Source organism: Lipotes vexillifer, unplaced genomic scaffold (assembly GCF_000442215.2).
Source record: "Lipotes vexillifer unplaced genomic scaffold, Lipotes_vexillifer_v1.1 scaffold511, whole genome shotgun sequence".
In the NCBI taxonomy this organism is placed as follows: Eukaryota; Metazoa; Chordata; class Mammalia; order Artiodactyla; family Lipotidae; genus Lipotes; species Lipotes vexillifer.
Window position 1 is genome coordinate 939,323 of NW_006784934.1, and position 14,165 is coordinate 953,487.

The 14,165-nt window shown below is 41.7% G+C and overlaps 1 protein-coding gene across 1 annotated transcript in view; it reads right to left on the bottom strand.

Annotated features, from left to right (window-relative positions):
- The window catches only part of NOTCH2 (notch receptor 2), a 176,883-nt gene that overhangs the window by 10,576 nt on the left and 152,142 nt on the right, over positions 1-14,165 (bottom strand). The window contains exons 19-25 of the mRNA XM_007457124.1: positions 13,263-13,464; positions 11,339-11,492; positions 10,769-10,953; positions 9,023-9,155; positions 4,458-4,694; positions 1,699-1,811; positions 239-744 (exon numbers count right to left, since the gene is read on the bottom strand). Of these exons, the coding sequence (XP_007457186.1) occupies positions 239-744; positions 1,699-1,811; positions 4,458-4,694; positions 9,023-9,155; positions 10,769-10,953; positions 11,339-11,492; positions 13,263-13,464 (1,530 nt within the window). The remainder of the gene's footprint in view (positions 1-238; positions 745-1,698; positions 1,812-4,457; positions 4,695-9,022; positions 9,156-10,768; positions 10,954-11,338; positions 11,493-13,262; positions 13,465-14,165) is intronic.

Sequence of the window (14,165 nt, forward strand, 5' to 3'; positions counted from 1 at the left end):
GCCAGGCAGAGAGGGGCCGGTGGTGCAGTGACCATTCCTGCCCCTCTGTCAGCAAGGGAGAGCACAGGGCAGCGTGCGCTGGGACAAGGCTGACACCAGGAAGCAGAGGGCCCCAGGGCACCAGTCCGAAAAGCAGAGGCAGCTTGGGCTGAAGCACTGGAGTGGTTAGGAGCAACAACAAGAAACCGAGGTATGTTAGTGACAGTGTCCCTCAGTTCTGGGGACCCTGGATGCTTACTTGCATGTCTTGCTATTCCTCTGGCATTCAAAGTTGTCAAACAGGCACTCAGCCGTGTTGCACAGCTCATCACACTGGTTGTTGATGTAATCCCAGCAGGGAAGCGGGGAGGAGCAGTTGGCCCAGGGGTTCTCCATGGTGAGGGAACAGTCACCCCCATCCCACTGGCAGGCATGGCTGTTGCAGGCCTCATCGCAGACGCCATCCCGAGCTTTCTCGGCACAATACTGGCTCAGACAGGTGGCAGGAGGGGTGCTGGTGGGAGCTGTGTAGAATTCACAGTGGCTGCCCCAGAAAGGCAGAGAACACTTGCAAGAGTAATAAGGAGGCTGGCGCTGAGGGTAGCAGCTGCCCCCGTGCTGGCAGGGGCTACTGGCACAGCCTGAGTCGCAGTCCTGAGGGTTGGGGCAGAAGCAGCGGGGTCCTGAGGCTGTGTGCACACACTGCTCCCCTCTCCTACACTTCACTTGTCCACAGCTGCTCTGGCATCTCGCCCCAGAGAATCCCTGTGGAAATCAGTGAACAAATGAGAATGGCAGGCTGACTCTTGAGGGCATGCCCCATTTTCCCTCCCAATCCCCTCTCTGCCACCCCTCTAGGGAGGTAAAGACTAGACCCTTGGCTAAGATCCCTCTGTGTAGCCTCCTGGACCAAGTTCTAGGAAGAGACCTCTTCAAGTCAACCTGCAGGTTAGGGCTGGTGGTTCCATAGGATGAATATAGAATTTTCTCACTCTAAGAGCTCAGTTCTAGAAATGAAGTCAACAGTTCATGGTAGGATAAGAGTCAGGTGACACCGTATCTATTAGCACCTTTCCTAAGCGTCATTAGATCACTCATACAGTGACTTTATAGGGGAAAAAACTCACTTCAGAGTATTAGGTGTCTAAAAACTTTCCTATGCCATTTCGTTCCTGGCCTTCTCGCTCAGTCCAGGCCAAGGTTACTGGACAGGTTTCCTTTTGGTACCTCTCCACACATAGTGATCTGTGTTAGAGAGGTTTTAGCCTCTGGCAGTAGCAAAAGTGTTTGCACAGCAAGTGGCTAACGTTAGGCTTCCTTCTAGTTGAAGAAGCAGCCTGCTCTCAAATAGTCCCTGCCAAGGAATGTGAGCAGAGTGGCATTTCCAACCAACTCTCTCCCAATCTGGGCAGTAAGACTACCCTCCAGCACAAGACCCAGAAGCCAGAGACACTAGCCCTGATTTCAAGGGAACATTCCATTGCCCTTGGTGCTTCTGAAGATTGACAGTCACAGATCAGGGAGCTTCACTGTTTCTGGAAGTATTTTAACAGTTCTAAATGGAAAACTGAAGCACTTTCTCCTAAAGAGGCTAAAAGTAAGAAATGTCCCCACCAAGATAGTTCCCCACAGAGCTCGGAAACACCAGGTTTAATCTAAGCTTCGTCACAGACTGTGTGGAAGACAGCATCCTCCTTCAATAGGCAACATGGCACTCACCGGGGGACAACGACAAATGAAACCATCAGGCATGTTGCTGGCCACAGCGCAAGTCCCTCCATTCAGGCAAGGCATCTGGGGACACACATCGACGAAAGTTTCACAGTGGCGACCTCAGAGTAGAAAATGAAAGGGTGTTTTAAAAGGCAGAAGTAGTAACTGCAAGTTACAGAACAGAACACTCCTGGGATGTGGGCCAGTCAAAGGATTAGAGGAGGGAGAGGTATGAGAATTAAGTTCTAAGCCTAAGGGAACAAAAGAGGATGAGGAAGGCACTCATTGGATCTCAACATGCGTGGCCCATCACCGACTCAGGGCAGTTCCCTCATCTGCCTTATCTACAGTAATAAGCACAAATGGCACACATACGTGCCTGAATCGACTCACAAAACAAGAATCAACTCACAAAACAAGACTCACAAAACAAGATTTTTTACAAAAAAAAATGACTAATCTCTCCAAAAAAAAAAAAAAAGGAAAATGACATCTAAGCTTTTTTCGAAGGCACTTTAGCTTTCATGAGTCAAAAGAAACATTTAGCAAAAGTGTTCACTGCATTTTAACACCATCTATTTCATAAGAGAGGCTACACCAGACCAATACATCTAAATGGTGATTAACATATACACACTACTATATATAAAATAGATAACTAATAAGGACCCTACTGTATAGCACAGGACACTCTCTACTCAATACTCTGTAATGACCTATATGGGAAAAGAATCTAAAAAAGAGTGTATATATGTATATGTATAACTGATTCACTTTGCTGTACAGCAGAAAGTAACACAACGTTGTAAATCAACTATACTACGAAAAAAATTAAAAGAAAAAAACTAAGAAAAAGGGTGATTTGCAGTTTATAGAGAATTTTCATCAGTGATGTCTCTTTTCAATCATTTTCTAGCCTTTCTGTAACCTGATTGGCATGTTTCAAAACACAGCTTAATATTCCCAGAGTTAATGATCTCTAGGCACAGTTCGGTTCTAAAACAGAAGGTATCCTGAGCTCACTGTTCCATGACAAACTGAACTAAGCAAATGAAATCATGGAGGGGGGGACATGGGGCAATGTTGAGGCCTTTTGGCAAATAGCAGGATTCAGGTTCCATCTGGCCTTCAGGCACTCGGAAGGGAAGAGATGGCTTTAAAAATTAAAATGAAACTAAAATAGCAGTAATTTTGGCCAACCAGAATAATGAGGCAGGTGTTACAGATGTTTGTTTCTTCAAATCATAGCAGCAGACAATAAGCAAACGCAGCCACCCCATTTGCACGGGGCTCAGGGACTGATGGTCCCTTGATGTTCATCTCAGCATCAGCACCACACCATAATCACAATCAATGAGTCAAAGGATATTTTATTCACAAGTGTAGAAAATGTAGAAACACCACTTCCTGACTAGGGGACCCCAATTCAAGGTGGCCTCCATTCCTTCCTTCATCTATTTCCTTCTTTCTTTGTAAGAGCTTATCACTGTTTCCAAATAAAGGAAGCCTCAGAGGTAATGAAAGGAACAGGAGTCAGTTCTGCTCTTCTGGCTTCTCAAGCACATCATGACCAATATGAGACTACAGACAGACTGTTCATATTCTTTCTGTCCAGTGTTGCCTCGAAGACATGATGTTCATAATGGATTGTTTCTCTTTTGATAATGTACCTAGGCATCCTCTATATTTCAAAATCCATCCCATTTTTAATAAAATTCCCAAGTTCTTAAAGGTAGCACATCTTCAAAATTGGAAGGAAGAATGTCTGGATATAATAGGCTCGGAATGTAGCAGGGTCCAACTTGCCAAACTATTAGTAAGTAGACTACTGCAGACTCTCATCGGACTCCCAGGGAATACTTCTACAGCATAAGATTCGGATGGACCCCAGAAGTGCGAAACAGATTTCTGAGTATCTGATGATACCGCCATATTTAGACATAAACAACTATTTTAGCTCCCCAAAGTGACCAAGCTGCCCTCCTCCAGAAATAATTAGCAAGTGTCTATGATAAAGTCCCTATTCTGAGGCAGGACTTGGTCATCTTTATAATCTGTGATGAACACAGCCAAGTCTTAAGACGGCAGGTCATATACTTGTGACTTCTGAAGTTTTCCTTTTCAAACCCTCATCAACCAATTCTGGTTAAGCACATCCCAATTTGGATCTACTCCCTTTAAGTGTCCTAGAAGACCCTAAGCCTCTCTGGATTCCCACAGAGGTGGAAAGGTCACAGTGGCAGCGACTACCCAGTAACTCAAGTCACTACATGCCAAAGGAGGCAGGGTGATGAAACCAGAGTTAGATGTAAGGTTCCTGAAAACAAGATGTCATTTTGCTCAGATGAAGAGTTCTGGAGATGGACGGTGGTGATGGTAGCGTAACAGTGTGAATGTCCTAAACACCACTGAACTGTATACTGAAAAATGGTAAAGATGGTAAACTTTAAGTTATGTGTATTTTACCTCAATTTAAAAATGTTATTTTGCTCAACTACTCCCAACATTCTATTTCTTTTTTTTTATATTTCTGCTACAATATGATATAATGAATGTATAACAAAAGAGATAGCATCTCTCAGGAATAGCAAAGATCGATGGAGCACAGACCTAAGAAAAAATTGGGCCCTTGAATTAAGCTGGTCTAATTTTTCACATATGAGAAAAGCTTCACTCGGGTCTGGGATGTGTCATACAGGGCCCAATTTCCTCACTAAAATCCCCGTCCGAGGCAGAGTGGCTGTGGAGGCTGGAAAGTCGCTCACCGGTAAAGGCACTGCGGCAGACACACAGGTAGTCGTTGGTAAGCTGTATGCAGTCTAGGCTGCCCTCAGAGCTGCAGGGGTTGGAGAGGCACTCGTTGATGTCCCCCTCACACCGCTCTCCAGCAAAGCCAGGCAAGCAGCGACAACTGTAGCCCCCAATCCTATCCACACACTGACCGCCATTAAGGCAGTGGGGACCCCTGGCACAGTCATCAATGTTCTCTTCACAAAGCAGGCCTGGAGGAAAGAGAGGAGAGAGAGAAAATCATGACAATCCTTGGAATGCTGCTTTCCAGCAAGGGAGAACCACCCTTGTTGGCACTTTCACAATTAGTCAGGTTACATTCCTCAGTCTGCGGTGGGAACTTTTAGGTGAGGCAGGGCAAAACACACTCTTGATCAAGGGCAGCTGCCATCCTCTTGGTCACCAGTAAGGAAAGAATGTACTCAGGGCTTCACATGTACTCTCCCACACAACCGAAAGCAGCAGCTCACTAGGTAGTAGCTAGCATTATTTTCATTAATTTATTGATTTGGATTCAAAATATAAAAACAGTTTAAAAAATAACAATAAATAAATAAATAGATTACACGTGAGAATTGGAAGAATTCTTGGTAAGAATTGGAAGTAAATTTTGAGTGACATAATTGACTTTTCCTGTAAAATAGTATAAGCGCACTAATATCTTATATTGAAAAAACAGAGGGGAAGTATCCTGTTGAGAGCTCAAAGGTTATTCCATTTAAAACAGAACTCATTCAATGTGCTGCAGTTGTAAATGAGCCATCAAGCATGAGTACCTGTGAATATTTTTGAGAAAGAAACAAAAGAAATCAGTGACGATTCTAGAAATGATTTCATGATTAATTCAAAAAATTGCAAAAGCAAGGAAAGCAGATCTGTATTCCTACCACTTGTAATAGCAGGACTATTGGAAAGAAAAGAAAAGGCCTCATTTTCAATAGCAATAGCAAAAGATAAAATACCTAAGAATAATCTTAACAAGAAATGTGCTACACCTACATGAAGACTTTAAAATAGACCTGGAAGGCTCAAAAGGAAACTTGAATAAATGGAAATACACTATGGTTTAGTTAGGAAGACTCCTCATCATAAACATATCAGTCTTCTTTACACAAATTCATAAATTTAATGTGACTCCGATAAAAATACTAACAGGATTTTTAATAGACAATCTGATTCTAAAATTATATAGAAAAACAAACTATAACCACTGCCTGGAAAACCCTGAAAAAGAAGATCCTTAATATTTAAAGCAGAGAGGCATTGATAAATTAATAGAATAATAGAACAAAAAGGAAAGCCCAGAAAAACACCCAAATACACATGTGAATTTAGAATTTGATAAAGGTGCCATCTGAAATCACTGTATAAAAGATCAAATATTCAGTAAATTGTGTTGGGACAAATCAGTAGCCATTTGGAAAAAGTTCTCCAGTATCCTAGTACTTGAAGAAAATATGTGAGAATTCCTTTATAATCTTAGAATGTGAACAGTGTTGCTGAGTAGGATTCAAAACACAGAAACCATAAAAAAAAACCTGATAAATTCAACCTGATTAAAAATAAAAATCTCTGCATGAAAAATCCCCATAAAGAAAATTAAAAAACAAAAAGCAATACATCGGGAATATACTTATATTTTGTTTCATAGACATCTGTTCTCTGTAAAATATTAAGATAAACAACATAACAGGAAAAAAGGATACAGATATGAACAGAGAAACCATAGAAAAAAACCCAAATGACTCTTAAATGAGAGTATGTCCATTCACACTGAAGAGAAGCCCATAGGTTTGCTCATACGTTGCAATTCAGTAATATCAACCAAAATTACAAATGCACATATTCTCTGATCCAGCAATTCCATTTCTGAACATTTATTCTACAAATACACTTACACACATGCTAGACAATTGACATTTCTATCATTAGGGCACTGGTTAAGTAAAATATGGTATGCCCGTAAAAGGGATTTCTCAGAAGAAAAAAGATTAAGGAGGTTCTTTATTTTGATATAGAAACATCTCCAATTAAGTAAAAAAAAAAAAAAAAAAAAAAACAAAGGTTCTCAGAAGAAAAAAGATTAAGGAGGTTCTTTATTTTGATATAGAAACATCTCCAATTAAGTAAAAAAAAAAAAAAAAAAAAAAACCAAGTGCAAAATACTGTGTCTAATCTATCTTCAGAAGAAGAAGTGGGTATTAAAAATATCCTTGTCCTTGGCTTCTATATACATAAAGAAACTCTGAAGGATACATTAAAAAAAAAACTCAAGAAAGATACACAGAAAACTAAAGAAAAGTGGTGTTTTCTTGTTTGTGAGAGGAGAACTAGGTATACAGGAAAGAGATTTTTCACTGTATGCTCTTTCTACGTGTGTGTGTGTGTGTGTGTGTGTGTATGTGTGTGTATGTGTTGGGGCGGGGGGTTGTATAAAATTGTGGACCATGTGCATACATTACCTATTAACAAACAAAATCAAAAATTGCAAAGTAAAAGCAAACCGGTATGTGCTCCCACTCTCATAGAATATTTGGTATTCTATGGACTGCTAGTAAAATGAACACAGATGCTTATCCTCCCATCAGAATAGAACCAGCAGTCACGAACAGACCTATCAAGTAAAAGAGAGGTCAACCTCAGCCTGACGCAGAAGAACTATTACAATTAGTTCTTGACGTGGGGGACTGGAGGCAACCCAGGCCAAGATCCAAAGCTCAGGAGTATAGAAAGAAAAGCAATAGTGGTAACTCTAGCAATGAGGCTGTGGGACTTGAGAGTCCTCTGGAATGTTCACCAATGGCCAGAGAGAAATAAATACCACTCCACATATCTAACCAAACACAACAGTATAATAACTCAACGAGTTCTAAGTATGACAAACTCAAAGAGATCCACACCTACACACATCATAAAAGACAGAGAATTCTGAAAGCATCAAGAGAGAAGCAACTCAGCATGTACAGGGATCCTCAATAAGGTTAGCAGCTAATTTCTCATTTAAACAAATGGAGGTCAAATCACATGGGATGGGATGACACATTCCAAGTACCAGAAGAAAAAGACTGTTAATAATAATAGCAAAACTATCATTTCAGCCATCCTTAACAAATGGTTAGAAGAGAGAAATTTCATTGCCTTAATGAAACGATCCATTCTAGGACTGATATCTCTAGTTAATAAAAAGTTAACGGTAAAAAAAAAAAAAAAAGTTAATGGTATAGCAGAGATTTTAGTGTAGATGAATATCCATGTGCTTGCCTACATTTCCCAGTCTCCCCTGAAGTCAGGCTGAGACCATTTTACTACTTCTGGCCAGTATACTGTGAGCAGTCGTGATGGGTGTCACTTCCAGACTGAGGTATTGAAAGCTGCTGCATGAGCCTGTAAGTCTGTCCCTCTTCCCCTGCTGTGGAGGTGCTGGAGGCCCCGTGCTGCAAAGCCACATTTATAAAATATAAAGAGAGGTATAGCCCAACACACTCAGACTTGATCTGAGTGACAAAAAAAAAAAAAAAAATTGTTGTGTTAAGCCACTGAGATTTGAGGTTTAATTTGCTACTACCAGAATCACAGTTCGTCCCATACAGTACAAGTATTCAAAGGACCAAGCTAACAATAAGTCAAAATTAACTTCTACTTCTCTTTCAAGCACTGAGCAGAAAACTCAGTACTTTTATAGGACAAATCTTCAAATATTCAAAGGCTGTTTCTCCCTAATTTTTTCTTTCCCGTTAACCTCATTGCTCCATAACTAGCCTACTAGTGGGGTACTCTTCCATTTTAATTTAGCCAAAGTCTGAACTCAAGAAGGGTAAATTATCAAAATTCACTGACACAGAGGTCTAAGACAGTATAAATATTTCTCTAACATTCTATTCTCTTTGACCATGAGAATCGATTTCCCACCATTGTGGATGGCCTCTTACTTTTTATTTTTTTCACAAGCTGCTCAGAGCAGGTACCATTATAACTACATCTCTTCTAAAAAACAATACTCTAAGCTCTTTCCAAGAGATTGTTTGGAGGCAGGGGAATGCCCCTGGCAACATGATGGCTCCATCATCCACCATCTAGGGTTGTATCTCATTAGGTCTTACTGCAATTCTTAGTTACAGTCTTGGGCCATCAGTGTTCTCCCCTGGCCTTATGAAAATAGGCAAATGTTTTCATGTCATTCATTTCCCCACTTTATGGAGGCAAAACCTGGCAAGTTTAAAAAAATACATGAGCTGGTAAATATGAATTATTTTTTCAAGAGGCCACTAGTTGTCTTCCTGTGAAGCACCAAGAAATCTTGCTAACCAGATTAACTTTGTTGCAACCTTATGTCATTTTCACATTCTGTGTTTCACGGATTTCAACAACAACCAGACAGAATTGGAGTCAGAACATCAGAGCTAGGCAAGAGATGAATGAAATGGCTTGAATTACCAGGATTCAGATAATGCTTGATTTTTAAAAACCCACTCAACACTAAAGATGCATTTTTAACTTAGAGTATGCCCTGGATGGAAGACAGGTAAGGCTGATTTCATACCCCGAGTGCCTGGTGGGCAGGAGCACTTGAAATGGTTCACAAGGTCGATACAGGTGCCTCCATTCTGGCATGGCTGGTTCTGGCACTCATCCACTTCATACTCGCAATTGACACCCTGATATCCTGGGACACACTGCCAAGAGCAAGCAAAACGAACAAGAAATATTGGCCCATTGTAGGACACAGACCTTGAGAGCAAATGAGATCTGGTAAGTTACTGTGACCCTCTTCCCCCAGCCCTTGTATGCTTCTCTGGCATCATCACACTCTCTACTAACCATCTCGTGCAGAGTTAGCTCACATCTTACTGGCATTTATCACTTCCAGCTGAAAGTGATAAAAAGCCACTTGAAGGGGAAGGCAAGGACTGAATATTCTGAGCGATATTTCAGATGATGCCTGTGCAAAACTTTTGTCCCTCCCGTGTGCAGCCTTCCCCTAAAATATGCATTCCTTTGTATGTGATGAGGACCCTGTGACTCACTCAAATGGTATGTGTGGATGGTAGTAAAGATATCACATGTATTGATCTCCAGGTTCAGGAAACTATGTGTTTAAGTGTGAGAAACTGACTGGTATGGGGTGAGGGCCCAGAGAGGTGGGCTAGCTATCTGGGCTAGAGGTAGGGGTTCCAGGGCTTTTAGGGCTGATCAAGAAAGAAGATACTGACCACAAAGTGGCTCTATTTGGGAAATGCTTTGAGTCCCTCACAGCATAAGATCATCCAGAGGGAGAAAGAGGGTAAGGAGAGGAGGGCAGATGAACTTGGAGGGAAGGGGGTTACAGAGATGGGGCTGACGTCTTTGGTGATATCACTCAGCAGCCAGGCCAAGGTCTGTGGATCAGAGAGCTCTGAAGGGCAGCTGTAGCTTGGTATCTTCATGTCCTGGGGCTTATCTTACCTATGGCTAGCAGTGTCTGGTGCAGGTTTGCAGAATATACAAAGCAGGCAGGCTCTAAGTGGCTAAATTCTACTTATTAAGACTATGTTTAAAACAATTGGATGTGTAAAAATTTGAGTTTGGTTCCAGTGGTTTTTGAGCTAACAGGTCTCAGCCCGCTGTGAAGAAATAAACAACTTAGGGACCAATATACAGATGCCATCTTTGGCTCATTTATGATAAGTAGACAAGCAAAGCTTTTCTCAGTGTTGCTTGGTGGTCGAAATTGGGATCAAATCCATGTCTCTGGTCTTTTGTTAAAATCTTGATCTAACCATTATCAGCCCAGACATTAAGAAGATGTCCCTTAAAAGACACACACATCCTCAAGTATACACATGTAACAGTATGACAGTACCCAGAACAGGCTAAGCAACATTTTTTTGAGACAATTATTAGTTGGTTAATCAATGACTGTATACAAAGATGACATGGGTCAAAGGGACACGCCTCAAAGTGGCTTCTCCTATCTCAACTGCTATTCAGGGAAGTACCAGGGGCCGCTGGGCTGGGTGGGACTGTGAAATGCACAGCAGGCGAATGTTGGCTTTGAATCCTGGAAGCAACCCTGTGGAAGATGGTTCCAGACTTCTGTAAAATTATCTTACCAGAGCTATTTTAACTTATTGCACAGTGGGACTGAAAAAAAACAGTGATTAGTAAACACTGTAATTGTAACTGGAAAAAAAAAAATCTATAAATTGTGAAAATAAGACATAAGCAGCTAAACTCAATATGCTAATGTTCGTAGGAGTTGTGCCATCTTCTGGGAGGTCTCTGACCTCTCCCTGCTCATCTTACTCACCTCACATCTGTATCCACCAATGAAGTCCCTGCAGGTGGCTCCGTGCTGGCAAGGATTGGACGAGCACTCATCAAGCTGATCCTCACAGTAGCTCCCGGTGTAGCCCAGGGGGCACTGGCAGTGATGCGAGTTGCCAGCACTGATACAGATGCCTGAGTGCTGGCACAAGCGGTCAACGGGCACCCCTGGGAAACCCAGTGGAGGAAGAAACATCACGGAAGAGCATACAACACGTCAGGTTCAGACCAACTAATCTAAGCTGGTTGACACATCAAACTTTATTATTGTCTAGTTCACAATCCTCTGTACCAGTTTTACATTAAAAATAATAAACAAGCCCTGAAAGTGGAGTATGCCTTCCTTTCACTTCAAATACCTTTCTTTTTGGAATCTCTAGAGCTGTTCCTCTGCCCTTTCACCTTCTGTTTCAGACCCTTTCTCCAGAGTCTTCTCCATCCACTCCTGTCTTCCCTTCCCTCTCCTCCCATGATAACAATATTTGCCCTAAAATGCCGCTGGTCAGTCAATACTCTGTGGACGGACCCTTGAGTCTGAGGGGGCACAGCTCACCTCTGTGGGAGGCCGCAACCTCACAGGAGACATTGGGCACATCACAGTAAGCACCAGCCCATCCAGATGGACACAGGCACCGGGACTGTGCTTTTTCCTGAATGCAAGTACCTTTGTTTTTACATGGAGACCGACTACAGAGGTTCACCAGGGTCTGAAACAGGGGCATACACATACATCAATATTCAGACACCAGAAACGAAAAAAAAGTCATACTGCATTTTAAGAAATCAAAGGAAAGCATACTAATTAATAATTTTAAAAAAGAGCCCTCACCCAAGCCTTAAACTTAGATCCACTGTCCCCAGATAATCTAATCATTTTATACAGTCTAATTCCTTTTAGCTCTGCTATTTAAAAATTCTTACCACGCAAGTTTAAGAATTTGAGGAAGCCCAATAGGTTAAGTTATCCCCTACGCCACACTTATGTCTAGAAACATGGCCACCCTATGGGGCTAGAAAGAAAGAGAGAGTTAAAGCTGTCAGACAGCTCCTATGTGCTGCTCCTGAGTGAGAAATCCATGTGGGGCTTGATCAAATCTGTCTGCGGTGAATATGAGTGAAAGGACTTAAAGCCTGTTAATAAACCTAAAAACTGTCAAAGAGCTTATCTGATGGGAGAAACTCAAGCTTATGAAAAGCATGAGACAAAGACTGTAAGTGAACTAGCACCTTCTCCAAAACTCACATGTGGTGGCCTGGCCCCCGGGGAGAGGAAGGCCATACTCAACAGTACAGACCTTTTGTGAAAGAAAGGGGGAAGGGCAGGGCGCTCCATGAGCACCTGTAGTCTGCACTCTGAGAACAAGCAGGAGCCCTGTGGAGCACCTGTAGTCTGCACTCTGAGAACAAGCAGGAGCCCTGTGAAGAATACCCTCCTGAAGGGTGAGCTGTGACAAAGCGAGAGAGTGGCATGGACATATATACACTACCAAACGTAAGGTAGATAGCTAGTGGGAAGCAGACGCATAGCACAGGGAGATCAGCTCGGTGGTTTGTGACCGCCTAGAGGGGTGGGATAAGGAGGGTGGGAGGGAGGGAGACGCAAGAGGGAAGAGATATGGGGACATATGTATATGTATAGCTGATTTACTTTGTTATAAAGCAGAAACTAACACACCATTGTAAAGCAATTATACTCCAATAAAGATGTAAAAAAAACCAAAAACCCTCCTGATCCACAGAATCAGCAACAAGCTGAGGTGCTTATAGCACCTTTGCTTACAGCAAAGCCTTATTGAAGTGTACTCTGTAGGTCTAGTTAAACTTGGCCATTTATTCCTAAGTTCTCTGGACTGCTGTTATTCTATCATGTACCATTGTTTGAGAGGTAAAGCTACATAAAATTAAACACAATGCTGTTTGGTATGCAACCTTGGAAAAGTTACTTTGCCCCTCTGGGGCTCAGTTTCTTCTTCCATGAAATGAAAGGCTAGACCAGTCAGCTCTGAGGGGTCCTTCCCTTATAAGAGTCTATGAAAACGTATATTATTATAAATAGTTGAATTTAAAAGACATGTGAATAGCTTGGTTTTGAGACTGTTACAATATTGCAAGACATGATAATTCTCATTATGCCCTTAGATGTTGTGCCTGAATTTTGAAAATTATATTTTGATTGTTCTTTACTTCCCATTTTGTATTTTCTAAATGATATCTATGTGCTTATTTCCCACATGCATTTTCTGCAGTTCTTGGTTAGCCTGTTTTAACAATTTTATATTTGTTAATCCATATAATCTTGCCAGTGTCACCATTTTGGAATCTACCAGCTATTAAGAAGCTCTCCAGATTTATCTCAGGGACATCCCTAAGACCCAGAACTTTCTCTTTTGGGTGGGGCTTATTCTGCCTAGAAAAGGAATAGGTATAATATTCAACTATTCTGAGGGAGCTGAATGAATGGGATGGAGTCTAATTACCTGACAGTTTTTCCCAGTGTAGCCCAATGGGCAGATACAGCGGTAGGTACCCAGGCCATCAACACATACTCCTTCATTCAGGCATGGATGAGAGTTGCATTCATTGATCTCATGGAGGCAGAAGCGGCCAGTGAAGCCCACAGGGCACAAGCAAGAGAAGGAGTTAATCCCATCGATACATGTGCCGCCGTTGAAACAGGAGCTAAGAAGCAAACAGGGAGAACAACATTAGCTATGTAATCTGGTTCCTCTGACCTGCTATTTAAAAACTAAGGTTCCTGGAATCTAAGATATTACAGAGGCAAATACTCCTAAGCACCCAAAACTCCTATATCCAGTAAACTTTACCTTTTTCCAAACTAGAATGGGCGCCAGTCAGCCTGAATCTCAGCTTCCTTTGCACAGCCAAAAAGATTAGAGGAGTATTTAAAAGTCTGAGCTTATTAGAGGCTGAGGCTCCTAAAGAAAGTGAAGGTTTCCAAGTTTTACCCCATGCTTCTGTAGCTTTCCATGTCTCAAATTTCATTTTATCCCTAAGTCAATTTAATTTATAAGGGAAGTGTTAAATAAATAGCTCTTGACTCTAGATTTCTTTATGGAAGAGAAACAGAAAAAATTTGTTGATAATAAAAAAAGAAACAAACCTCCCAGAAATTACTTAAAGAGGGATGACAAATCTGCAAAGAAATAGGAATTTCTTAATTGTCAACTGAAATGAACAAGAGACCAAAAGGATATGGAATAGAATTATAGCTCTTTCTGTTCCCTATGCAAGCAACAAATGATGATCCATCTCACTAAGTTTTGTTTTTTTTTTTTCGGTACGTGGGCCTCTCACTGCTATGGCCTCTCCCGTTGCAGAGCACAGGCTCCGGACGCGCAGGCTCAGCGGCCACGGCACGG